The sequence below is a fragment of the Alexandromys fortis genome, unplaced genomic scaffold (assembly GCF_014885135.2).
Source record: "Alexandromys fortis isolate MF-2015 unplaced genomic scaffold, M_Fortis_MF-2015_v1.1 scaffold_19, whole genome shotgun sequence".
Taxonomy (NCBI): domain Eukaryota; kingdom Metazoa; phylum Chordata; class Mammalia; order Rodentia; family Cricetidae; genus Alexandromys; species Alexandromys fortis.
The window spans coordinates 6,205,106-6,232,875 of NW_026067890.1; the positions used below are offsets into that span (position 1 = coordinate 6,205,106).

General features: G+C 45.9%; 1 protein-coding gene across 1 annotated transcript in view; it reads left to right on the forward strand.

The window, feature by feature from the left end:
• Positions 1 to 27,770, forward strand: part of Alg14 (ALG14 UDP-N-acetylglucosaminyltransferase subunit) — a 65,512-nt gene that overhangs the window by 5,267 nt on the left and 32,475 nt on the right. The window contains exons 2-3 of the mRNA XM_050145577.1: positions 901 to 1,049; positions 18,512 to 18,643. Of these exons, the coding sequence (XP_050001534.1) occupies positions 901 to 1,049; positions 18,512 to 18,643 (281 nt within the window). The remainder of the gene's footprint in view (positions 1 to 900; positions 1,050 to 18,511; positions 18,644 to 27,770) is intronic.

Genomic DNA, 27,770 nt, shown 5'->3' on the forward strand with positions numbered 1-27,770 from the left:
TGTGCATGCACCATCCTTTTTTTTTTTAAAAAAATGATAGTATTAATTTTTTTTTTTTGTTTTTTGTTTTTTGAGACAAGGTTTCACTGTAGCTTTGGAGCCTGTCCTGGCACTAGCTCTTGTAGACCAGGCTGGCCTCGAACTCACAGAAATCCACCTGCCTCTGCCTTCCAAGTGCTGGGATTAAAGGTGTGTGCCACCACCATCTGGCTTGTAACATGAGGGCCTGCTAGTTGGGGTTTCTGTCCTGTCCAGTTCCCACAGCTGGTAAGTCCCAAAGAAAATCACACAGAGCGTCTATATTAATGATAAACTGATTGGCCCATCAGCTCAGACTTTGTATTAGCTCTGATAACTTATATTAACCCATTATTTTTATCTATGTTAGCCACATGGCTCAGTACCTTTTTCAGTGGGGCAGATCGCATCTTGCTTCTGCAGTGTCTGGATGGGACTGCGGGAAGGGCTTCCTTCTTCCCAGAATACTCCTGTTCTCATTGTCCCACCTCTACTTCCTGTCTGGTTGTCCCGCCTATACCTCCTGCCTGGCTACTGGCCAATCACCGTTTATTTAAAGCATAATTGACAGAATATAGACAATTCTCCTGCACCACTGGCTAGATAGTATCAATTTTTAAAACGCATTTATTGTCTTCTGTATAAAAATAGTACTTAATCAAGGGCATAAATCGTATTTCTATGTTCATGTTCACATGTCCTTTGGGAAAAATGCAGTTACATTAGTTCCCCATCCCCAAAAAGCATGGCACTGATATAATGTGGTGGAATGTTTCCATGTACCCGTGGTAGGTTCCTTTCTTAAATTAAGATTTTATTTTGAATTATGTGAATGTATATGTCTATGTTTCTTAATCTTAGGCCATATTACATTTGTTCTAGGTGGACATACCACTGAGATCCTGAGGCTGGTTGGAAGCTTGTCCAGTGCTTACTCCCCCAGGGATTATGTCATTGCTGACTCTGATACAATGAGTGCCAAGAAAATTGATTCTTTTGAAGATGCCCGAAAGAGAGACTCTGCTACTGAGGTGTGTGATTATTTCTATCTATAAATTGCATGTTGTCCATCAAGTTCAGTTGTCTCTGGAAAGAATTCCCTGGTATTGCAATGCCCTGCCCACAATAGGCAATAAAATGTGACGGGTGGAGAAATGTGTATCCTTTACTACCAAGAGATAAAAATATCTTTAAAATAAATATCTTTAAATATTTTTATAGTTAAATATATTTAACTTTTATTTTATGTGTAAAACAAATCTTCAAATTAAATGTAGCTCTTACTCTCATACACTATTACTTTAGAGTTATTGAATTTCAATTGTGAAAATTGTTTTGTTCTATAGTTACATATATAAAGCATTCGGGATTATACTTCATGGGTCTTCATTAAAGTTCTTTATTAGTGCGTTATATTTATTTTATATCTGTGATCACTCTGTCTTCAAATCACATTGGTATTCACGTTTAGAATTATTTCTCTATCCCCTATTCGATGATTTTATTTTAGCATTTTAATCAGTGATGCTGAAAAAAAAGTGAAGCAAAATGAAAAATAAAGGTGGAATCACATCTTCATTGACGCAGAGGGGTGTAGAGTGGGGAGCTGGGGTCCCAGCAGGTAGGCCAGTTGTCAGCCTTTTCATCTCTCCATAGAAGGGAGACTTTTACTTTGCATTACCATTCTGTCTGAAGCAAATCTAGAGTCAGGTTCTGTAGCATGAATAATAAAAACCCCGAGACAGATATTGGGGTTCAACCTGAAGATCAGAGAAACAAAGCAGCCAAGCCACTAGTGAGCTCTTACCTCCATGAAATATTCAGACTGAGAAAAAGTGAGCTCCTGTCTCATCCCACCTTATACTCCCCTCTAGTGCTGGGATTAAAGGTGTGCACCACCACCATCTGACCTCTGTGGCTAGCTGCTGGGATTAAAGGTGTGTGCCACCACTGCCTGGCCTGTACGACTGACTCATGTGGTTGTTTACTGTTCTTTGGGCAAGCTTTATTTATTAAAATAAAAATGAAATACCACTACAAGGTTCTAACTGGAATCGGATTTTGTTGTGTGGTCTGTGCCTCCCTGCCCTGCCCCAGACCAGTTCCTATAAACAGCACGTCCTCCCTGGAGGAATTTTCCTCGCCCCTTTTCCTGATAGAACTTTACCAAGTGCAATCTCCTCGTTCTCACGAATACTCCTGTGGCTAGAGGCCTTGACCTCTCTCTTTATAGTTGCATTTTTCAGTCTTAAGTGAGTTGGAAAATGTGTTCCATTTTGACACACCCACAGTAATTGCACTGTGTGGTTGTACATGGCTGTGCAGCCTTTCCCGTAACCCTACAAGCCCCTCAGTAATCAGAGGGCATTGATTCATAGTTGGTGCTGGTGAGAAGCCCAAACCTACCCCCCTAATACAGGCTTGCTCTTGGACAAGTAAAGAACCTCCCAGAAACCCAAAGACACACCACTGGTTTCGGATCCTTAGAATTAGCTAAGTTATATTGGAATATTCTCTTTGGTTTAGAACTTATTCTTATGTACAATTTTTATGGTGCTGGACATGGAGAGTCTATAATCCTATCACTTCGGAACTGAGGCAGGTGAATTGCTGTGAGCACAAGGCCAGCCTGGTGTGTGTATCTAGAAAGTTCAAGCCAACCTGGACTGCTGCAAAGTGAAACCCCAATTCAAAAGAAAAAAAAATGAAGAAACTAAATAAATAAAAATTTAAATAATAAAGCTCAGTGAATTTTTAAATGTTTTTGTCAGTTTGTAGAAAAGTCTCATTACCAAGCTAGTTATGATAGTTATGATAGATAAATATGCAGCATTCTTTGAGTTTTGACATTGTAAAATATAACGTTATTAATTAAGTGATAGAGGAAACTCCTTCAGGTTTCTCTTTATTCATCTTATTTAGAGTGTAAGAAATAATTATTATTTTTTGTTGTTGTGTGTATGCCTGTGTGTATGGGCATGTGTGTGCCTTAGGAGTTCAGTGCTGGGAACTGAGCCCACTTAGCCACCGAGCCATCTCTCCAATTCCCAGCTATTTTTTAATTAAATTTAAGATGCTTAGTCTACTATGTTTATAACACGAAAGTAAAGAGCGGTGGATCTTCCCAGTTTATCGTAAGGCTGGACTAGTCAACTTCAGTTTGGGGCACTTCGTTACCGTTTTGAGAAATGCTTTTCCTTGACTAACAGCAGCCTCGACTAACTGAAGCAGTGAGCTCAGACCCCCTCACTCCCTCCCAAAGGAATGTTTGCTTGTGAAATCATGTGCGTGAAAAAATGTCCCGCCAGGGGGCGGTGGTGCACACCTTATCCCGACAGTCGGCAAGCAGACCTCTGTGAGTTCGAGGACAGTCTGATCTACAGAGCGAGTTCCAGGACAGCCAGGGCTACACACGGAGGAATCAAAGAGAAAAAAAAATGTCCCCAGACCTCTAAAGAACAAGTCATCTTCTCTGGGTTTAGTTCTGAAGAGTAACTAAAGAGACAGACATCACTAACGACAGTGGGTCAGAAAAGTGGTTCCTGGAACTACAGGGAGTGATTCCCACTGGAGCCGGTTTCAGCTGGACTACACACACACACACACACACACACACACACTGCTACACACACACACACACACACACACACACACACTGCCCCAGCCAAGCCTGGAAGGAAAGGAGGCTCTGGTCCTACCACTGGCTTCAGCTCATCCTTTTATTTCCTCTGAATGGGAACCTTTGTTTTCCTAAGGGCCTCCCTTGACAAGCAGCCTTTCTCCTGGTACCTTCTGTCAGGTCCCGAGTAGGCCCCTTCAGATCATATGACTAAAGGGAAAAGCTCTGTGTCACTGAAACAAAATACTTTTTAAACTACACTTGTAACCGCCGAATGAAAAATTCTCCCACGAAACAGGCAAAGTCCTGGAAAACGGATTTGACAGGCTTAAAAAAATGGAGCCAACCTTCATTACTTTGAGTTTTCCCTTTGGTCCTTGATTAGCCTTTGGGTGTTTTCTCAGGAAAGGGTAGTTTTTTTTTTTTTTTTTTTTTTTTTTTGTTCATTCATTTTGAAAATGGTGGGTGCCGATTCTAGACACAAAACTGCAATGAAGAGCGAAGCAATGCTTCGTTGACTGGATCCGAGAATCAGCTCTGTCTGTTTCTCTTTGCTCTCCCGGTCTTCGCATACGTTACTCCTTTTTGTTTGCTCCTTCCTTTGAAAGGTTTAGACAGCAAGGGTTGAACGTCAATCTGGGCATTCGTCAGCACCGTGGCAGCCTGCTCTAGAGGTAGCAGCGGGTACTGGCTGGAGCGGGGTCCTACCAGTGCTGATTTCTTCCTCTGCGTGTGTGCGTTTGACCAAGGATTAACACATATACGTGGAATCAAGTAGACCATGTCGAGGGCTTTTAGGAGTGGGCGGAGGGCTAGTTTATAAATCAGAAACTGCATATTATATTGCCTTTCCCCCTTAACTCTACACATTGCTGGTTTTCCCTGTTGGCACACATATACTTATACTTTGTACTGATTGCCTAGTAATCTGTAGTATTGGTGTTCCATTCCCCCAGCTGTGCACGTGCATGCGCACGCGCACGCACGCGCGCAGATTCTCTGTGTAGCCCTAACTGTCCCGGAACTCTCTCTGTAGACTAGGCTGGCCTCAAACGTGGAGCTCCATCTGCCTCTGCCTCCCGAGTGCCACCACCGTCTGACTGTAGTAAGCGTTTTAATTGATACGTATTCTGCCAGCATTCTTAAGCCTGTCCAAATATTCCGTGCTAATTACAGTGATTAGAAAATAGTTAAGTCGAACACCGTGGTGGCAAGAAATGGCCTGTCGACCCCTCCCTCCCGCTGCCTTCTGTCAGATTGTGGAAACCCCACGGGGATTATGAAAGAACGCATGGGGGCGGAGGGCAAGGCAGAGGATATTCCAAACGCTGTTGTTCTGTTCTCCGTGAAAACTGTGTCTCTGTTCATGACGTTGGGTAATCTACTTAAGCCGAGATGCAGAGAAAGCTCTGAGGTGCACATCTCGCCCTTGCTGCAGTTCCTCTGGGCTCCAGGCAGCTCCGCATCAAGTTCGTGTCTGTGGCTGTCTAAAGCACCTGGTTGCCCCAATCACTCATTAGCCTAACGTCTTCGGTGGTTTTCTTAGTATAGAAAAGTATAATTGGAACCCAAAGCCGATGTCCATTAGAGGCTCCGTTTAAAAGCAAAAGCGGGGGAAAATATCTGCCGTTAGTCATACCACTGTTTGGTTTTGTGCCTTTCACCTAAAATGAAATAATAAGTACCGGGAAGCAAAACAAAACCTTGTATTATATAAATAATTGTATCTAGCAACAACAAATAGCTACAAAGCTTATCGAGTAGTTCCGGTTTTAAAGGGCTTTAGGCAGAGGCTGGATAACACAGGAACTCTGGCTGTTTCACGTGCGGGCTTTAACTGGAGAGAGAAGCAGTGAAAAGAGGCGCTGGGAAGGGGCTTTTAGTAAGAGGAAATAACACAGGCACAAGAGTGAACTCTTATCAGGATGTACCAACTATGATATAGACAAATGTAGGGTGTATTCTTGATGTTTAAAACTGATATTTTTAGCTAGCCCCTTCCCAATTTAATACAATAGCAGTCAAATTCTTTTTTTGGGGGGGAATAGGGGGTTCACGACAGGTTTTCTCTGTGTAACAGTCCTTGCTGTCCTGGAACTCACTTTGCAGGCCAGGCTGGTCTCAAACTTACTGACATCTGCCTGCCTCTGCCTCTCAAGTGCTAGGATTAAAGGTGTGTGTCATCACTGCCCGGCTGCTGTCAAAATTCTTGTGGGGTGTGTGTGTGTGTGTGTGTGTGTGTGTGTTGAGACAAATTCTCTTTATTGTGCACCTCTGGCTGTCTTATGACTAAGCTGACCTTGAACTCACAGAGATCCCCCGAGTCTGCCACCTCACCTGGCAAAACTCTTATTTGATAGGTATTGTTGTGGTTGGTTCGGATCCATCAGTTATCAGAATCAGGCCAAGACCACTCTTGCTGTCATGGAACAGGCACAGCTGCTGTTGAGAGGAGTCATACCAGACTCAGTGGCTAGGAGAACTGTAAAGTCCGTCAGAAAGTGAACAGCGCAGTGGAGGTTACACCGGGATGGGTAGAAAAATGAGATCAGTTGCTTATTGGGCCTTGAAGATGAGGACCCTGAGGAGAGGAGGGTTTCAGACACAGGGCACATCGGAAAAGCTGTGTGTGTGTGTGGGGGGGGTGGATTTCTAGATGCCGGTCCAGTGCAGATGGACTGAATAAGTGGAGGGACCCTGGAGGGGAGATGGAAGGAAGGTTGTGTAGGGGACAGACGGCATTGCAGCAACTTGCTCTGTCAGGAAGATGGGAAGTCACTGGAAGCTTCTGCTCAGATGTGTGGTAGGGTGCAATGCGTGCGGTACAGATTCTCAGTGTTGTCCTGCACAGTACAGGCAAAGCCAGGGGCCCGGGGCCCTTGCAGCCTCCCAGGGAGAGAACCACACTGGCTCACACTAGTCAGGGTATGAGAGGGGGAAGCAGTTGGACTCCGTATAAGTTCTTGTAAAATTAAGATTTTTTTATGTGTCTGAATGTTTTATAGATGTAGGTGCGTATAAGTATGTGCGCCATATGCATGCCTGGTGCCCATGGAGGTCAAAACCGGAACCAGATCCCCTGGGACTGGAGTTCCCAATACCTGTGAACCACCATGTGGGTGCTGAGCAGTGAACTCGGGTCCTCTCCTCTCCAGTTCCTCTATCATTTTTCTGGAAGTCAAGTTAAGATAATTTCCTGGCAGCTTTGATAGGAATTTGAGCAGGAGAAAGTCAAGCATGACTTGGGAACTGTTAATCTGGGCAGTTGTAAAAACACTGTAGTTGGCCTGGAGAGAGGATGGCTCAGTGGCTGAGAGAACTGACTGCTTTTGCAGAGGACCGGGATTCAGTTCCCTGCATCCACATGGTGTCTTAAAACTATCTGTTAACTCCCAAGTCCAGGGGATACTTTCCCCACTCTGACCCTCATGGACACTAGGCATGAACATGACCCACATACACAGATTCAGGCAAAACATCAATATACATAAAACAAAATGAGTCTTTTGCCACGCACCCCCATGTCTGCGCTCTGTGCGCTGTTACCCAGTTCACGAGCTTCAGGCAAGGGGGCTGGAGGCTAAAATACACAGACACACACAGACAGAGAGACAGTCACACGGGTCATCCTTGAATTCCCCAAAAATGCCCCCTTTATTGTGTTCAGATTATATAGAGATAGCCACGACCCAGCCAAACCCACCAGAAACCACTCTCCTGCCATCAGGAACTCCTGAAGGTCTTGTGCTCAGAGCAGCTGTAGGCACTCAGATCAGGGGAATACAAGAAATTCAGGATCTGGGGTCTCACTGCTCCCAACAGTCTTGAAAAAAAAACATATATACTTCTCTGTGTGTGATGTGTGTGTGCGTCCATGTGTTGGGTGTGTGTGGGGGGTGTACGTGCGTGCGTGTATGTGGTATGTGCATGAGGTGTGTGTGCGGGTGCAGGTATGTGTGGTGCATGCACGCGTGTGGTGTGTGTGCGCACATGTGTGTGATGTGGTATGTGTGGGTGCAGGTGTGTGTTGTGTGTGTGTGCATGCGCGTGTGTGGTGTGTGTGTGCGCACGTGTGTGATGTGGTATGTGTGTGTTGTGTGTGTGTGTGTGCATGCTCTGGGAAGTCTAAGAGGAGCTTTCCTGGCTCCCAGCGTCTTTAGAGTGTCACCCAGACTTAGCCAGCAGCCGCCACTGAAGCTATAAGGCAGGAACGCCCTGGACTTCAGAGGTGTTTGCAGGTACTTCTTGCGTTCAGGCAGAGCATTCCCAAACCCTACGCATTTGCTTGCTCTCTCCTTCTTACTCCCCTGGCCTCTGCTCACCTCTTTAGCCCCTGTTCTCGTCCATAAACCCATTCGTTCCTTCTGTTTTCCTCTCCAAAAGGTCCTACCCGCTTGGAAACTGTTCCTGGCCCGTCCCCAGCTGTGGTTGTTGAATTTTTATTGTACTTTTCCTGAGCAGACAAGCCGGCTGTGTTTGATGTCATTCCCCATCAGGCCACCAGGTGGCAGCACACTACAGAACATTGAGCTGTTGACCCTGCCCTATCAGGAGACTTTCAGAATAGCCTGAGATACAGACAAATTAGACAGGGAGTCTTCTCCAAACTTCCTTTTTAGTGAACATCGTGCACCTCTGTTAGATAGTATTGTCTTTCCTTCCTTTCTAAATTGACCCTTCTTGAGTTAGAAAACACGTTTCGTAGCTGCGGATGTTTTTATTCCAGAATGTCTTCACGGGATCGGGACCAAACATGCTCAGGGGCAGCAATGCTTGTGTAGGATGCACCAGGGCTTGCATTTGGTCCCCAGTAGCGTGGGAAAACCACTCTTTGAACCCAAACACATTGCTTTAGTACTATTATGTTTATTTCAGTTTGTTTCAGGGGTTCTTTGTCTGAGGCAGTAGAACAATTCGCTTGAAGCTTTACCTTCCCCCAGTAAAATATTTCTTGTGTGTGTTTGGGGGGATATGCATGCATGGGGGTGTGTGTGTAAACTTGTGAGTGAGCCAGTGCAAGAGGAGGGGAGGTGTCCAACTCTGTCGCTGTCTGCCTTATTCTTCTGAGAGCGCTTTTCTTCTCGAACTTGGACTTCATTTTTTTTTCCCAACTAAACTTGCAGCCAGCAAGCTCCAGCAATCCTCTGTCTCCATCTACGCCCCCATACCATTGGGTACAGGTGCATGTGTGATCACAACCAGTTCTTACTCAGGTTATAGCCAGCACTCTTCTCCCCTCCTCTCCCCTCTCTTCTTTTCCTCCCCTCCCCTTCTCTCCCCTCCTCTTCTCTTCTCTCTATTTTATTTATTGTTTTTTCAAGACAGGGTTTCTCTGTGTAACTTTGGAGCCTGTCCTGGAACTAGCTCTGTAGACCAGGCTGGCCTCACAGAGATCTGCCTTCCTCTGCCTCCCGAGTGCTGGGATTAAAGGTGAGCCACCATTACCCGGCTTTTTGGGGGGCTCACCAAGCTGCCTTAATACCTCTAACCCCAAAATATGTCCTGAAAACTATAAAGTGGCTGCTGATGGAGCAGGTTTGTGAGAACTATAAGGAAAGCGGGTGCCTCTGCCGGGGGAACCCTCAGTGCAGTGGGAGAGAGAAGTGTCCCAGTGGAAACCGTGTCAGCTGTTAATGGGGGTGGGGGTGGCTCTGTCCGTAGAGCGCCGCTGTGTAAGGCTTAGGACCTGGTTTGGATCCCCAGCACACGCATAAAAAGCCGGGCAGTGCAGCACACACCCGCAATCCTGTGCTAGGTGTGGAGCTCGCTGGTCAGCCAGCCGCCTGGTCAAATTGGCGAGCTTCGGGTTCAGTGCATGCACGCATGCGCGTACGTGTACATGCTAATAAGAGCACCGCGGAGCAGCGGCAGTGCATGAAAGACGATGTCCATCAGTGGCCCCTGAGACCTGCGCTGCCACACAGCCTGGGCGAGGCCTTCATAGCGAGCAGCTGTGCTCTCAAACACCCCACTTTAGCAGGCAGAGGCCGAGCCTTCGTCCTGAGCTGTGAAGGTGTTCGCCGTCATGCTACCCTGACAAATGGAGGGTGGCATGAAATACTACCTTGGAAACAGGCTGCAGAAGAACGAATACCTTCCCTGTCCCCTAATACTTAGGTCTCCTTTCTGCACCCATTCCCAGAGAACCCCATTTATATCCTCCAGGTGAGGAATTCAAGATTAATTTTGAAGAAACTGCTTTGCCCCACAGAACGAAACTACAAATTCTAATAACACATGGGTCCTGTTTGTCTTTTACCCTTCGATGCTCAAAGCGGCCCAGGCAGTGGCTAGTGCCACCTCGGAGTTCATTGGCACAAGCTAGGTATTCCGTCTGCCTCAGCTGTTGACAACGGGGCCCCATAAATCTTTGTTATGGGAGAATGGTCTGTGTATTACAGGATGCTCACCAGCAACCCTGGCCTTTCCACCAGACGCCAGGGAGAGGCACCCCCCCAGCCTGCGCACACCCGTTAGCAGTGACAGCTCTAATGTCTCCAGTCCTTGTTCAGTGCCCTGGGGAGGGGTCTTCCCTCCATTCTCCTCGAAAACCACTGATTTGAGCCGATGTCCACCGACTTATCAGGCGTACAAGGAATGTCCATCACGGAAGAACCCAAACCGGCCATCAGCAGAAGGGATTTCGAGAAAAGGCGGGTCTGGGAAGCTTAAGTGGAGTGTAACTTAGCTATTGTTAGAGAGATGATAGGACGCCGTGCTGCTGAGAACAAAGTCTAAAGTTTTGAAAACACAGAAACACTCTAATCAATTAAAATTTTTATTGCAAGCATGGATATTAAGTCTACAAAACACGAGGCAGTCATGTTGAAGATTCTGCCATAAACTCTAGGAAACATGGAAAACCAAGGAGTAAGCGCTAGGTGGTTAGAATAGAATTTTGAAGGATACTTCCAGAAAAGGCAAGGAAAAGGGAGGAAAGTTCCAAACAAAAGGATGGCCTAGGAGAGGTTCCCAGACCTAGATGGACAGAACCTTCAAAGTAAAAGGACTGTAACGAGTCCAGGCAGACTGGAGTCACAGCAAGCTAAGTCATCTGAGGATTCAGAACCAGTAACAAAGAGAGGATTCCAGAGGACAGAACAAGACCAAATGGGAAAGGAGTCAGCACAGATCCGTCTGTGTGCGTGTGCGTGCGAGCATGTGTGTGTGTGTGTGTGTGTGTGTGTGTGTGTGTGCGCGCGCCTGCATATGTGTGCTTGGGTATTTTAATGACTACATTCTTTCTGTTGCATTCTTTTTTCTTTGCATTGTTGGTCTGGATGTAACTCTGTCGAAGCTTGGTGGTTGCAGGATTCTCAGTGGGCTCCCCTAAAACTGACTTGGAAGCTTCCGCATCCACCACCTCCCCGGTCCACAAGGTGGGGTGCTGCCTTCGTAGTTGACAGGGACTGCCCATCTCCTTGAGCCTTTGACTTTCAGGCATTTGGTGTCTGCTCCCAGCAGTTGGCTTTGTGGGAGCCTAGGCAGTTTGGATGCTCACCTTACTAGACCTGGATGGAGGTGGGTGGTCCTTGGACTTCCCACAGGGCAGGGAACCCTGATTACTCTTTGGGCTGACGAGGGAGGGGGACTTGATTGGGGGAGGGGGAGGGAAAGGGGAGGCGGCGTGGGGAAGGGACAGAAATCTTTAATAAATAAATAAATTTAAAAAAAAAAAGAAAATTGTAAACAGTGGGAGTGTAATTATGGGTTTCGCTCCAGGTGTGAGCATTCTGTTGCTGCTGGTTGGGTGCAGTTCTGTTGTTGCTGCTGCCGTCCTCCTCCTCCTCCTCTCCCTCCTCCTCTCCTCCCTCCTCCTCCTCTTCCTCCTCCTCCTCTTCCTTCTTCGGTTTTGGTTTTTCAAGATGGGGTTTCTCTGTGTAACAACCCTGGCTGTCCTGGAACTCTCTCTGTAGACCAAGCTGGCCTCGAACTCACAGAGATTTAACTGCTTCTGCCTCTCGACTGTTGGGATTAAAGGTGTGCGCCACCACCACCCAGCTGCTGTTCTTTTCTTATAGTGTAACTAATGTGTGTACGCGTTTCTCCTCATTCTAAAGAGTATTAGCTACATCCAGTTCTATGTAAAAGTAAACTACCTCAACCCAGAAACAGTCAAATGCCTGCACTCAGAGTAAAGTCAGATGAAATGAGCAAAACATGTGAGCAAGAAACTGTGTGTTTCCTACCAAATGTTATCTACCACCGCGCCCGGCCTTGTAATTTCTTTTTTTTTTTTGTTGTTGCAATAAATCAATATGTAGATTACTGGGGGATTCCCCGTCTCCTACCTTTGAACACTTGGACGCTCTTCCCATGAATATCGGCCCAGGAAATGTTTTTGAATCCTGGTAGTCACAGCCACACGTGGGATGGCGTAATTCTCATAGCTCCAAGAAAACGAGGCTGTCTGGCTATTCACACACAGTGCCTTTACCTTCTGAGCCATCTTGGCAGCCCCAAACTACCTATTTTCTAGCACTGATAGAGACTGTGTTTGGAGAATTTCACTGGTTCACAAGATTGTGTTCAAAACCCGACTACAGCTGGCCCTCATGGCAAGGGCCTTGAGTCTCAGCTACTTGGAAAGCTGAGGTAGGTAGGTCAAGCTGTCTGTACAACAGAGCAAGTTCAAGGCTAGCCTGAGCTGTCTACGAGACTCCAAAGAAGTAAAAGGGGGCTGGGGAAATTGTCTTATGGGCAAAGCTTCCTGCTCTGCAGGCATTGGGATCTGAACCCGAATCCTCAGGGCCTACGTGAAAAGCTGAGCAGGATTCTGCAGGGTTTGTAACTCCAGCCCTGGGGGCAAAGGTGGGGCAGGTGCATCCTGAAAGCTTACTGGCGGCCACCCTAGCCAAAACTGTGAGTGTCTGGTTAGGTTAGAGACTTTCTTAAGGCAATAAAAAGCAGAGAGTGATCCGTGAAGGCGCTGTCTGCTCTGGCTTCAGAGTGGGCGTGTACACCCGCGACACACACACACACACACACACACACACACACACACACACACACACACACACACACGGTTCAGGAAACTGCTGAGGATAAAACTCAATGGTGTGGTCCTTGCCTGGCCTGCAGGAAGTTTTCCGTAATAAGTAAACAAGCAGACCAGGGTGAGTACTGGTATGCCCTCAGCTGGTTTTCCTGCCTGCTTTCTCTCCTTGGGGGCGTGACAATACCATTGTTCCTGCTAGAAGCCCCAGAGTAGCCCCAGGCTGCCCATGGCCTCGCCTCTCCTCACCGTTTGCCCTCTGCAGTCCTCCCCCTTGACTGACAGCATCATTGCCCTGGTACGTACGGCTTTTTCTCCTCTTGTCCTTCCCAGGGCTGTTTTTCCTCCTGGTTGTCAGATGGTATTTCTTGAATGCAGATCTGATCAGAGACCCTTTGAACAGCAGCCAGTGTCTCAGGTCTGCACTCACTAGCCTGGCTTTCAAAGCCTCATCTCTAACCTCGTGCCTCCTGCCTTCTATCTTGTTCCTTCTGTGTCAAAACAGAGCTCCCGCATAACTCCACGTTCTCACAGACCTCTGATGTGGACGTGCCCCGACCCTGCCTCAAGACCCTTCCTGCTTTTCCTATACGTCCTAGATCTGTATCCGTAGTGATTCAAATCGCAAATCTCCGGCAGGAAACCTGAGTTCTGAACCGTGGTTAATTGTTCCTTCCTTGGCGACTAACGGGAAGATTATGGCTCGCACTGCACTTGTCTTTTGGTTTGCACTTATTTCTGTGCCTTTCCCTTTGGGACTGCAGCGAGTTCCCTCTCAATGTCTTACCCACCCTGGTTCTTTGTCACCTGGTAGGTGCTTATTAGGTATTCAGTGAATGAGGGAATACATCTACACTCTTAATAAGTACAGTTCCCAAGTCCAGGCATAAACAGTTGCTTCTATAACAAAGACAATAAGAGGAATCTGTCAACGTACAAAACAGAAAACAAAGCAAAACTGATCTTGCCTCTGGCAGGACTCCGCGCAGCTGCCCAGGGATATCACTAATGACGGACAGTAAAGTCTCTGGGCCCTGTGTTTGGCAGTTGCTCATGCTGCCTGAAGCCTGTTGTTAACGGAGCCTGTACCTGGCTTCGTAGTCTGTACGGTTGTCTGAGGAGAGGGTCGGTCTCTCACAGCCTGTGAACCGAGAGAGGAAACCTCTGTTTCCCAGAAGCCAGGGCTAACATCTGCCCCATGGTCTCCCACTGGGTCATGTTCCTAACCATAGGAGCCAGGAGTGGCCACTCTTTTGTACAGGAAATTATGGTCCTTTTGATTTGGGGAGGGTGAGTTAAACCACCCGACATACATTAGAAATAATACTCCGAGATGCTTAAGCTATTCCAAGTCTAGTGGGGGGTTTGGTTGGAGATAAGTGAGATGGGGTGAATACCACCGAAGCCAGCGGGAAGAGTGAGTTATCCAAAGGAAGACTGGATATTGTCCAAAGAAGGAGCCCGAAAGACAACTGTTCAGTGTAGAAGGCTTCAGAGTCTTTGAGTCATAATCCAGGTTATTTCTGAAAAAATAATTTTTTCCCTAGACAGGAAGGGGCTTCTCGAGGGAAGGTGGAGCCCTAGCCTCGTTTGTCTCTTTCTATTCAGCCTGGATAGGCTGGGTGTGTTGGTGCCTGAAATCCCAGTGCTTGGGATGTATAGGCAGCCCAATCGCTTCAAGTTCAAGGCTCACCTTGTCTGCCCAGCAAGTGCCAGGCCAGCCGGACTGCATATGTGAACCAATAGTCCGCCCACCTGAGAAGCGAGGTTGTGGAGGCTAGCCGAAGAGCCCCATTGAGACTCGTGCACTCTTGTGTCATGGGGAGAGATTTAGGTCTCCACGGACTGGTTTGCTAGACTGGGTGGCAGCGGGCTCACAGCACCACAGCTTTCTCATTTACGTCTCTGTGACACATCGTCAGTTCCCACAGATAGACATCGTCAAGCATTTGAAGGACAAGACCCTCAAAAGTGTTCTGTGGTGAACCATGCTTATCTTCATTTTAAAATGGTGGGTTTAGCCATCATGGGATGTGTGTGTGTGTGTGTGCATGTGTGTGTGTGTGAGAGAGAGAGAGAGAGAGAGATTTATATATATAGAGAGAGAGATGAATAAAATTTGGCCATTTTAGTATTCATTTTGTTTCCAAGATTTTGCAATAGTGTGGCATCCATTAAATAATAAGTGTGTTATACGTTTCACTGTGTGGTAACAAGAAGAGATGACCTCATAGCCATGCGGTCTGCTCTGTTGTGGTTTATGATGACATCTGGATTCTTTGGTGGAATTATCTTTCATCTAAATCACTGCAAACTTCTGTTCGGTTTTCACGAATCCTAAGCCAGATCTGTTTGTGGTTTTCAGCAGTGACGTAATCCTGGGACACACTGTGACTCTTAAAAGTTGTCATATACCATCAGGATTCAACTCAGCGTTTCACACAATTTCAGACAGGCTAGAAGCCTGAAACAAAAAATCCACTTCTCCATTGGAGATTTTACACCTCAGTGTTTCCTGGCCGCCTTGCCACTCACATTTCCTCCTCTGTCAGGGGAGGCCCTGGAGAGCTCTGCCCCTCAGTCAGGAAGCTCAAATACAATGTTTCCCTGATGTTCGCCCCCCCCCCTTCCCCGCCCTGTGTAGTAGAGAAAGAGCGAACGAATCTCCTTGGCCGAGATTGTAAAAGTGCATGCATTCTGTTTCAAAGCGTGTCCGTATTTGGGATGTACACAGTGAACTGGACAGAAGAAATGAGGCCACTCCATCTTCCTTTCTCAGGTCCCTTCAGCCCTGTCCACTGTCAGGCAGGAGCACTACTAAAATTCCAGCAGTTTCTTGGAGGAGCTGGGGGCCTGAGAGCCACAAAGAAGAAGGAAGATTTCAAGGTCCTATGTCCTCATTCTGCGTTTCCCCCCAAAGCCTTAGGGGTCTGAGAGTGGGACATGCCACGCCACCGATGACAGTGGTAGGGGTGGGTGAACTCCACCTGCAGTGCATAGCTGGCACAGAGGACAAAGAGACAGGAAGAGCCTCGTTCTTACAGAGCCGAAGAGAAGGCGGGATTTGTGGGCTCGTGAGTTGAAAAATGATGTCGCCAGTGATGGTGGGGTAGGCTTTTGATCCCAGTACTTGGGAGGCAGAGGCAGGGGATCTCTGAGTTCAAGGTCAGCCTGGTCTACATAGTGAGTTCCAGGATAGCAAGAGCTACACAGAGAAACCCTGTCTCAAAAAGAAAAGAGAGAGAGAGAGAGAGAGAGAGAGAGAGAGAGAGAGAGAGAGAGAGAGAGAAGGAGGAGGCGGAGGAGGAGGAGGAGGAGGAGGAGGAGGAGGAGGAGGAGGAGGAGGAGGAGGAAGAAAGAGAGAAAGAGAAAAAGAAAAAAAGAAAAAAAGAAAGAAAGAAAGAAAGAAAGAAAGAAAGAAAGAAAGAAGGAAACTGAACAGGACAGGTATTTGTAGTACATTGGAACAACAGGAGGCAGAGAGTAACTGCACATGAAGGTGGTATAGTTTCTAAGTTACTAGGAACATGTTAAGGCACAGAGATCCAGGAAACACCCATCAAAAGACTGCTCCGCACCTATCAGCACACATGGAAAGCCCGGGTCCAGGTCCTCGTACTGTTGCCTGGGGAAATGTAGATCCCTGTAGTCTGAAGTGAGGCCTTTGGATTTGTCTCTCTTTAGCCCTAAGATTGAGGAACCCGAGTCTTTGCCTCACCGTCTTAAGCATAGAGCACAGACTGAACAAACATCTGGCAACTGTAATGATAGCCTTCTGTATATGTTGTTGAATGCTGTCCTCTGGGTACAGCGTGGCCACTGTCCTGAACTGTCAGCATCGGGATTACCCACAGGAGGTCTGCACAGGATTGGGTCTGTTAGCATCAGCTCCCGGAGGGGAGGAGAGCTTTCGAGGCAGCACACACTCAGTATGAGGCGCCCCTTCCCCCGGGTCATGGAGGAAGGTGGGGAGCCGGTTTCATCCGGGATGTGATGCCCATACCACGGTAGAGAGCCTCTCTCCCGGGCTACTACTGTGAGTAGCTCAGTTAAACTCACCGGTTCACCAAACTAAATGTGGGTGGAATAGTTTCTTCAGCCTGTCATTGGCACTCTGTCTGGGGCCGAAAACGTCTCCCCAGGAAAAACTCATGCAATAATGTGGCAAACGTTTGCCAAGTACTTAAAACATAGGAGATACCAGACTAGGCCCTAGCATTACCGCAGTGGAAAAAAGAAAATCCTCTCAAGTTGCATTCTGGTGAGAGAGTCAGAAAACCAAATGCATAAATCACCAAGTGAAGTTGGGGTACTAATAATTCGTGTGAAGACAATAAACCAGAGTCTTGGCGGGGGGGGGGGGGTAGGTTACTGTCTGTCCTCTGAACAGATAAGAGGACAGAGCTAACTGAGAGACTATCTGGGGACAGGGCTGGCGGGGTGACGGGGTGACGTGGAGCAGAAAGGGGCTTCCAGAAGGAAGTTTGATCCTGAGAGAGCAGACATTGAGCTAGCAGGGAGGAGTTAGAGACAAACCGGCACCAGATTATATGGGAGCCTGGGAGCAACCGCAAGGAGCTGGGACTTTCTCTCACGTGCAGGAGGCCTGTGGATGGTTACAGACAGGAAAAGGAAGGGATCTGCTTCGCATTATCAAAGGATGAGTCATGGTGAGTCTACAGAGAATAAATCATAGCAAGATAAAAGCAGGAAGGAGAGCAGCTCAAAGGCAGCTTGGCAGTAGCAGCCAAGGTGAGCGATGGCGATGATTGCAGCCGTGGAGTAGCAGAGACGTTTGGAGTCCGCAGATGGCTGCGGGAATACGGAATGAGGTTTCCGGAAACGCACACAGGGCTACCCCCTCCCTCCATGCGTCCCTGCCAATCCCAACATAAATCTTCATTTCTCTGCAGGCAACTCACGATAGGCTCCACTGTTCATGCTTTTTATTTCTGTCCAGAGAAGGGATCTGGGCGCCAGGTTATTACTTGATTTATTATTTGTTTTTCAATTAATAATTCTACCAGTGAGGCAAGGGCACGAGTTCCTTTCTTGGCTCGTTGGCTACTGTCCCCTGCGCATGGATTCTGCCTTCTAAGAATGAGGGTCTTATTTAAGAACTGTGTGCACTACTGGGCTCCACACCACCGACCTGCACTGTCAGTGAACTACGATGGCGGTTTAGTACTGCGGCCTCACCCCCCCAGGCCAAAGACAGCTGAAGACTTTAAATCTGCTCTTGACTTAGAGGTGTGCGCATATGTATGCTTGTGCTTGTGGGCGCCAGAGGGCAACTTTGCAATCTTTTCTCTGCTGCACTTTACATGGGTTCTGGGAATGGGCTTGCTTTAGCCACAGTCCACTGCTCAAAAATTGGATCAAGGTATTCACATAGGGAATGTCTATCTGCTTCTCTACATCCTCAACAACACTGGCTGTCTATAGTTACTGTTCACTAGTACTTGAAGAATTACTCTCTTTCCCTGTTAACTGCCTCTTCATGTCTGCTGGCTTTGTAGTTCTTCTATTTGAAACTATCTGGCCATCTTCTTTGACTGTCTTGATATGCGATTGTTTCACCCATATTGATTTGTCAGGTCTCTTTGTATATATTAATGTGTTACACTCTGCCTGTAATATATCTTATGGAAAATCTCTCCCAACACAGTGCCAAAACTGACTTTGCATTTTAATTGCATTTAGGAACCTCTTTGTCGTAATCCAGTTGTGTGAGGTTAGATGAAGCATGAAGTAGACTTTGCAACTCTTACTTTTGAAGCAGTTAAGATGGAAATTAAAAATGAGTAAGAACACAGATGCTCGCTCTGTTGACCCGAGTATTAACTATTTGTTCTCTTGGTCTCTGCTGTCTCTTCTAGTGCACCCCGTACCGCCTTCACCGCATTCCAAGAAGCCGGGAGGTTCGGCAGGCCTGGCTCTCCTCAGTGTTCACCACCCTATACTCCACGTGGTTTTCCTTTCTCCTGGTTTGGCGAATAAAGCCAGATTTGGTATGTAAGCCTGTCCCTCGGGACAGAGAAAGTTTAATTCTCTTATAGCTTGTCCACTGATCATAAGATCGATCGTTTTATTCAACAGCTACTATTTCTAAGTGAGTCAACAGTACGTAAAATGTATATTTGATATGCGCTTTGCTGAAAGAGGTGAGAAGTTGCCTTCCTAGCTACAGTTTGAAGTCAGAGTTTGGCCTGTCCTTTCTTTTATAATAATAAATACCAACAGTGTCTTTAACTAGTGCTTGTGGCAGCTCACTGTGGTTCCTAACCAGCACCATGTGCGAGTCAGCCACCAAATAGTTGATTCTTTTTCAATAGCCTTCTTGGTATTTGTTAAGACTCTGACCAAATATGGTATGTGGCAGTCAGAATTTCATATATGTTCAAGTTTTCACAGGAAAAGAGGACAGGAAATAGAAAGACAAAAGATAAATATCTCCTTGCAACACTGCATTCCCTGTGTCTGTAGAAGTCTGGCAGGCTCTTGCAGTCTTTGTGGTAAAGTTGCAGGATTCATTGCAAACATGCAGCGGTAGATAGTGCGGACCAGGGGATGTGTATCACAGAGCTGTACATGGCTCTTAAATTATGCTCATCCCATGGACGGTGGATCCATTAACTGCTGTAGCCGAAAAGGAAACTCTTTACTTCATTCCCAGATATAGGAGTCCTGGAAGTAGAGAGTATTCTCAGGAATAATTGAGCCAAAGTGTGTGGTTTAGAAGGTTCTCTGTTAGTTACCCTTCTTCAGCTAGATTATACTTCAAACCCTCATTGTGGAGGAAGTTTAAAGCCTTTTATTTTTTTACATGAATAGTTCTCTATAAGTTTTTTTTAAGACTTATTTATTTATTTATTTATTATGTACACAATACTCTGCACCAGACCTCATTACAGATGGCTGTGAGCCACCATGTGGCTGCCGGGAATTGAACTCAGAACCTTTGGAAGAGCAGGCAATGCTCTTAACCACTGAGCCATCTCTCCAGCCCCCATCTATGAGTTTTTTAAATAGTACTTACATACCATAGAATGCACAGCTCTTAAGTGTATAGTTTGACCACATCCCTGAGAAGACATAGAAACTTTTCATGATCTCAGAGTGTTTTTCCAGCCAACCCAAGCCCCCAAGAAATCACTGTTTTCTGATTTATACCACCCTTGATTAGTTTTATACACACTTATCTTTTTTTAAAGTTTATTTTTGTTTCATGTATATGGATGTTTGCCTGCATGTATGGTTGTATATCACGTGTATGCCTGGTGCCCTTGGAAGCCACAAGATTCATCAAATTCCAGGAACTGAAGTTACAGAGGATTGTGAGCTGCCATGTGGGCGCCGGGAATTGAACCCAGATCCTTTAGAAGAGCAGCCAGTACCCTTAACCACTGAGCCATCTTCCCAGATCCTCAGATTTTTGTCAAAATAAGTTGAACTCACAGTTTACAACTACATTGTTTAGCATGTAGGAGTCAAATATCTTTCTTAAAGATTTTCGTTGGCCTCAAATGCTTGATATGATTGAAGGGGGAAAAGTTCATTTTATTTCTCTTATGTTGAGATGTATTAAGTAGTCTTTATTTGATATTTACATTAACCACACTACAGTGCTTTTCAGCCAGTTAAAAGCAGCCTCATCAGATAACAGGGAATTCTAATTAAGTTGGCTTAGTCAAGAACAGTATAGACACCTGCTTCCTTGCCTTTAATCATCGCCTATAACAGGCTAGTGGGTAAAATTGAAACGGCGAGTCACGCTTTGTTCTGACGGCGAAGAGAAGTTTTCCCAGTGTGAAAACATACTCATATAACTAATTATGTAAATCTAAGTATAAAGCCCATCTTCGGAGCTGGAGAGGTGGTCCTGTGGCTAGAGCATCGCCTGCTTTCCAGAGGACCCGAGTTGTTTCCTGTGCCCATGAGGTGGCTCGCAGCCATCGGTAACGCCAGATCCAGGCATGGGAAGCCGCTCTCATCGGACTTCTTCAGGCCCCAGCATGCACATAGTGCACAGGTGGATGCAGGCAAAACACCTGTGTGCATACAATGAAATTAAATTGAGTAGACTTCAAGGTGGCATTCCTTAACTTTGTGAAAAGCTGAACATTACTAACTAGATCCAATCCTATCTTTATTTTATTTATTTTATGTGTACCAGAAGGGTGCATCCAGATGCCATGGGACTGCAGTTCCAGCTGGCTGGGAACCACCCAAGTATGTGCTGGGAATTGAACTTAGGACCTCTGGAAGAGTAGCTAGTGCTCTTATCCACTGAGCCATCTCTCCAGGCCTCAGTCATATCTTTAAAAGGGAGGAAATAGTGACAATATTTAGTAAACTGAAATTGCTATTTAAAAAAGAAAAAGATCATATTGGGCTGTGCATGGTCCTGCATACCTTTAGTCTCAGTACTTGGAAGAGGCAGGGGGATCTCTGTGAGTTCAAAACCAGCTGGTCTATATATCAAGTTCTAGGACATCCAGGAATATAGAGAGAGGCCCTGTTTAAAAAAAAAAAAAACCAATAAACAAAAAGATCATATTCACTTTGCTATAATCTAGTTTTACTTAAATCAGGACTGGCTTCCAACAAAAATATTCTGTTACTTTTCATAATCTGGATTCTGGTTCATGAGTTTCATCCTGGTTCATATTGAAAGCCACGAGACATTTGTTTTATAATAAATAGGGCGTGGCTATCACTGGCTTGTTGAATCTGCCGTTTCTCCCTCTTAGTTCCAGCGAAGATTACTTTTGTTCCAGGGATGTCCTTTTGGGGATTCTCTAAATATGTTGCCAGTATATCCTTTCTCCAGCTGATGCCCATATCTTTGGCATTTGTGGAAGAGAATCCTGGTGTGTCTTCCTCCCAAACAGGTTGCAGATTTGGTCTGGTCTTCTGCTTGCCCGCGTCTTCCACAGCGTGGCACCAAGTGCGCTTTGGAACAAAACTCTCCACGCCTTTCTCAGTGTTGCCCACTTATAATTCATTCCTCCATTCCCTGGCCAGTATGAGCGCAGCGACATCAGAACTCAGAAGGAAATGATAAAAAGATGGGTAATGTCTGCTGTGGATGCAAAAGAGCTCGGCGACTCCCTAGCCTGAGCTTTGTTTGGTATTGCAGAGCTGGGGACCGAGCCCAGCTCCTCAGGAATGTAGGCGTGTGCTGTAGAACCAGCTCTAGGTTTCTGATACTCTAGTGCTATGCCTTGTGGGTGGTGGGATACTTGGTCCCAGCCCTGTTTGCCTCTTACTTTAGGGCATTCAGTTCCCTTTCGAGGCCTTATTCACCTTAAAATAAAAAAGGAGTGGGCCAGCTATCCCCTCCACGTCTTTCTTAGTTAGTCTAAAGTTTCACTGTGCTGTAAGAACGCTTGTAAAAAATGTGTGTGAGATATTCTCATGTTTGTGAGGAATAAGAGAGGAAGGGGGTGGAATACATGGAAAGACATCTTCTACTTTTAAATGACTGAGTTTTAAGAGTTTAAGAGTCACATCAAACCTGAACGTTGATTGACAGCTATTTTGATCTGGTCAGCTTCACCCAATGAACCTGCACTTAAGGAAATCCCCCTTTAAGGAGAACAAAGCTAGAGCCCCCTCTACACTGAAAGAAAAAGAACAATACAAAGATCTCGCCTATATTTATCCGCAAGCCACTGAGTGTGTAAGTCTCTCCCCAGTTTAGACATTGTAGTATCCGCAGGACTGCCTAGAAATGCCTGGTGTTCCCATGGGACCAAAGTCGAGTTTTATAAAATCCTAGTGACTAGAGAGGAGAGCTGTGTGGTGGCTGTGACGGCGCTGCGTCCTATGGTCACTCATTTATTGTGACGCTAGAACCTGCACTAACACCAGGAACCACTAAAGTCACGTTGAGTGTGTCTCAGAACAAAGCCAGCATGGTTGGTGTAGAGAGATCCGGCCGCCCACGCGCTAACAGAGCGCATTTGTTTACCAAGAGGCTTGCTAGGCTAACAGCTCCACCACCGTGCCTGCATTCCCAGCTACTGATGGCTGCAAACGTCCTAGACTGTCAGTACAATAAATTATAGTAAACTTGTAATTCTCTGTTATTTAATGCCTGTAGTTAGCAAGTTTTTCATGTGGAGCGTGTTACCAGACTCTAAAGTTAACTGCGAGGCAGACGATCTTTTCTCACTCTGTGTAGGAATCAGAGTTGAAATGTATACGCTACCCCAGCGAACTGGACATTTTTACAAACTGAGAAGTGGACATCTATGCCATATCGTGGGTGCCTTTGCTCTGTCCTTTGGATTTGACTTTTATAGCAAAGATCATGTATTGGAAGATAATGTGTTTGTTGCTACATTTTAAGAACTTCATTTGAAATCAGTTTTGGAAGATTTTCCTAGGTATTTATTTTGGAATAGTTTGAACAGTAGCCAGCTGGTCACCAAGTAAACTGTATGGCTTCAGAGGCTGGAAAGATGGCTCAGCAGTTAAGAGCATTGGTTTTTCTTCTTGAGGATGTGAGTTCCATCCCCAGCACCTACATGATGGCTCACGAGTGTCTGTAACTCCTCCCCTGGCCTCCTCAGACATGCAAGTAGTACACAGAGATCTGCAAGCCAAACACTCAGACACATAAAGCCACATTTTAAAATGTTTTAAATTATATGACTTCAGCAGTGGTCCTCAACCTCCCTAACGCTGTGACCCTTTAATGCAGTTCTCCATGTTGCTGTGACCCTTAACCATAAAATTATTTTTGTTGCTGCTTCATAAATGTAGTTTTGCTACTGTTATGCATCATGGTGTAAATATCTGTGTGTTCACAGTCTGAGGTGACTCCTGTAAAGGGTCATTCAGCCCTCAAGAGGGTTGAGACCCACGGGTTGAGAATTGTTGGCTTCAGGGAATACTCACTCTTAGAAAGGAGAGCATGAGCTGGGTGGTAGTAGAACACGCCTTTAAGCCCAGTGCTCAGGAGACAGAGGCAGGTGCATCTCTGTGAGTTCGAGGCCAGCCTGGTCTACAGAGCTAGTCTAGGACAGCCAGGGCTATGCATAGAAACCCTGTCTCGAAGGGGTGGGAGAGAGAGAGAGAAGGAGAAAGGAAGGGTGGCCAGAGCCTTTGATTGCTGGAGTTGTTGAGACAGATAAGTGCTTTTCTGCGTTCCTGGAACAGCACACCTGCGCCCCTACGTCCATCTGCTGGTCCATTCAGCTCTCTGTCTTCACTTCATCATCTGCAACATATAAACAGACCGCCGTGCCGGTGCAGAGTGAGTGCGGGATAATAGAGCGTTCTAACCGCGTTGAAAGGGCGAATCGCTAGCCTGTGTTGACCGCGCATACGTGCTCCACCCGAGCACTTTGTATTGCTGCTCAGTGTGGTGTCCTTGCTAGTTACGTTTGGTGGGTGCAGGAACCCCAAGCTATGAAGTCACGTGCCACGAGTTTGCACCATTAAGAAGTTACTGGAGCCCAGATCTTCCGATTCTCACTGAATGTCAGGGCTTACTGATGGAGGGGCTGGAGAACTGCTCAGCTGGTAAAGGGTCTGCTGCAGCCGGGCGAGGACTTGGGCTTGGATCCCCAGAACTCACATAAAAGCCAGGTACAATTGTCTAAAACCCCAGCACTGGACCAGGATAAACGGGGAGGCAGCATGGGGCAGATTGCATTGACCTCTGACCTCCACATGCACACGTGAGCATGTACACATACACAAGAGAATTATTAAGGAAGGATTATTACAGATTTCTACAAATGAAAATTGTTTTGGAAAATTAAACAAACTGAAAACTTCCAGTTTCTAATTATAAAAACAATTCTGAGAGGTACTATTCCAACTCTCTTCTTTACATTTGGGGGAGGGGGATCTGAGACAGGGTCTCTCTGTAGCCCTGGCTGTCCTGGAACTCGCTTTGTAGACCAGACTGACCTAGAGATCCGCCTGCCTCTGCCTCCCGAGTGCTGGGATTAAAGGTGTGCGCTACCACCGCCCGACTCTACAAACCATTTTTTTACATTATCACACACGGTAATGAGTTTCAAACTTACATTTGCATACGTCTATATTATTCTTCCTTGCTCATATTCACAGCCTTGCTACTCTCGTGCATTCTTCCTCTGCCTCATAATCCCCTTTCTGCATTCATATCATATGTATTTAGATTCTGCATGAAAAGAAATGATAGGTTTTCTTTCCCCCATTACACTCTCTTGCTTCTCTCTCCACTCGGGGTCCTTTCTCCCCTCTCATAGTATCTATTCACATTCATGTTTTGTGTGTGTATGTGTGCGTGCATATATGTGCACATATGGACTTAATATATATTCCACATAGCTGCAATATTTGTCTTTCTGTGGTCTTATAGCTTGATATTGACCAGTTTCATTCATTTCTTGAAAATGACAATTTCATTATTTTTTTCCTAAGATGGTTTCTAAAATGGCCCATGGCGTAGGCCAGTCTCAAACCTTCTACGTAGTGGGAAATAGCCTTGAACTTCTGATCCTTCTGCCTCTGCCTCCTAAATGCTGGGGTTACAAGCATGGCTCCTCCACACATGGCTCCATTTAATTCTCCACAGAACAAACTCCATTTAATTCTCCACAGAACAAACTCCATTGTGTCTATATATATCACATTTTCCCTATCCACTCATCTGGCGAAGACCACGATTGTCGGTCTTGTGAATAGTGCAGCAGTGAACGTGGATGTGCACGTATTTCTGTGGCATTCTGACGTATATTCCTTTGCACAGACGCCCGGGAGTGGCGTTGCTGGGTCCTGTGGTAGCTCTGTTTAGTGTCTGAGAACCCTCCAGGTTGACTTCTTTTACATTGCCACCTGGTTTCTGCCATGATCTTTCCCTCTGCCGTCTCTCTGATGTCTAGCTCCACTCCGTCGTGGTCATGGAAATTTACTGAGGTTTGCTATAGGATCCAACATATCATCTGCATGCAGAGTCCACGGATGCTTGAAAAGGATGTGTGTCCTGTCCTGCTGTTCAGTGGGTTGTTCTTGATTGCTGTGCGGTGATGAGGCCATTGAATTTTTCTACTGATTTTCGAACGGTTCTATTTATTAGTGAAAGGACCACACATACTTTGTCCGCCTTCTAAGGAACCCCGTAGATCTTAGCCTTTTGTAACGCCCTCTTCCTCCTCTAGTGCGATGTACCTACTGATCCCATATTAAAATCTCTGTGAGTTTATTGTTTTGTATCCCAAAGTCCAGAGATTTCTTTTGCTGCTGTATCTTTTTTTTTTTTTTTTCCTGAAAGTAGGAATATCTGAGTCATGTTCTCTGGGAAATATACTCTTGAAGAGAGCTGGTTTGTTTCGAGCCCAGGCACGGAAAGGTCAGTGTGCAAGGTTGCTGGGGAGAAAAGGAAAGGGTTGCTTGTGCTAGAGAGGGGGCAAGATCTGGGAGGCTCTTGAGGGCAAAGGGCAGGCCTTTCCAAGTTTCCCATGATCTCCTCTTAGCAAGGCGCTTTCATACTTGTGGGGTGACTTCAAATGAATGAAGGTTGGCTGGTGTGACTCAGTCCCCAAACAAAGACACCCACTCCCGCTGGTGCTTCTCAGGCCTGCCGCAGCTGGCTGTGTCTGGCCGCTGGCTTCCCTCCAGCCTGGCCATTGTCAAGCACTCAAGGAAAGAATTTTACATACAAAAATGAAACCTAATTTAATTTTTAATCAAGTAAAAGACTATTTTGGCTTTTCAGTATGTGACAAATTAGGAAGAAATAGACCATTCGAGCCTAATACTCTACCCCTTTGCCCGGAACTGTCTTAATTTACCGTGATAATCTTAGATGCATGGATTAATCTGCACTCACGTTTTGAATGAAAGAACACCATTATCTTACTTAGACATTTTGCCCCTGTTACAAACCCAGCTTGAGCTAAGAAAGTCTAATTCTGTGGCCATAACATGTTGCTGACATACACAGAGGGTTATTGTCCATAAATGGATGCTTTGATTTTTTTTTTCTTTAAGTTAGGTGCTTTCTGGGGAGAACCACGAGCTAAGTGGCACCAAGATTATCACTGTCTGGGTAGCATATAAAAATATTGTTGGCCTACTAATGAACACGTGTTTATACATTCTGAGGAATCGATGAACTAACTTTCTTTCTTTCTTTCTTTCTTTCTTTCTTTCTTTCTTTCTTTCTTCCTTCCTTCCTTTCTTTCTTTCTTTTTTTTTTTTTCCCGAGACAGGGTTTCTCTGTGGCTTTGGAACCTGTCCTGGAACTAGCTCTGTAGACCAGGCTGATCCGCCTGCTTCTGCCTCCCGAGTGCTGGGATTAAAGGCATGAGCCACCATCACCCGGCTTCGATGAACTTTCTGCTAAGATGTCAGGACTCGTGGGCGAGCATTGCTTCTCTCCTTGGTGATCCAATCCTACTTGTTTAACGGCCTTCGTCTTCTATTTATGTTTTAGAGATCACAAACCTTTTCTCATATGCAAAGGTATCTCACCAGACCAGAAAAAGGCCAGACTATCCCAGTGTTAGGAGTGGTCAGGATCTGGACACAGTGTCTCCGGGTTCTTGGCCTCTTATCCAAAGAATTGAAAGCAAGGCCTTAGAGCTTTCCAATGATAGCAAGGCAAACTTTATTCAAAAGCAAATCGGTAGAACTGATTAGAAGGAATTCACTGTCAAGATTGGCAGTGGGCCTCTTGAGTGAAGATACTCAAGGGCCCCAGTTACTGTTTGGGGCTTTTCTTTTATGGGTTCAAAAGGGAGTTTGGGTTACTAAGGGCATAATGAGGGTGGTTCTCTGTTTTGATTGATAGATTAGGTCATATAATCTTTTTTTTAATATTTATTTATTTATTATGTATACAATATTCTGTCTGTCTGTATGTCTGCAGGCCAGAAGAGGGCACCAGACCTCATTCCAGATGGTTGTGAGCCACCATGTGGTTGCCGGGAATTGAACTCAGGACCTTTGGAAGAGCAGGCAGAGCTCTTAACCACTGAGCCATCTCTCCAGCCCCCAATCTTTTTTTTTTTCACTGCGCACATCTCTTCCCATAATGCTTCTGATTTTAAGCATATATAGAACCCATTATGTGTAGGCATAAGATGACAAATAGGGGATTCTCCTTCAAAGTCACTGAGATGCCATTTGCCT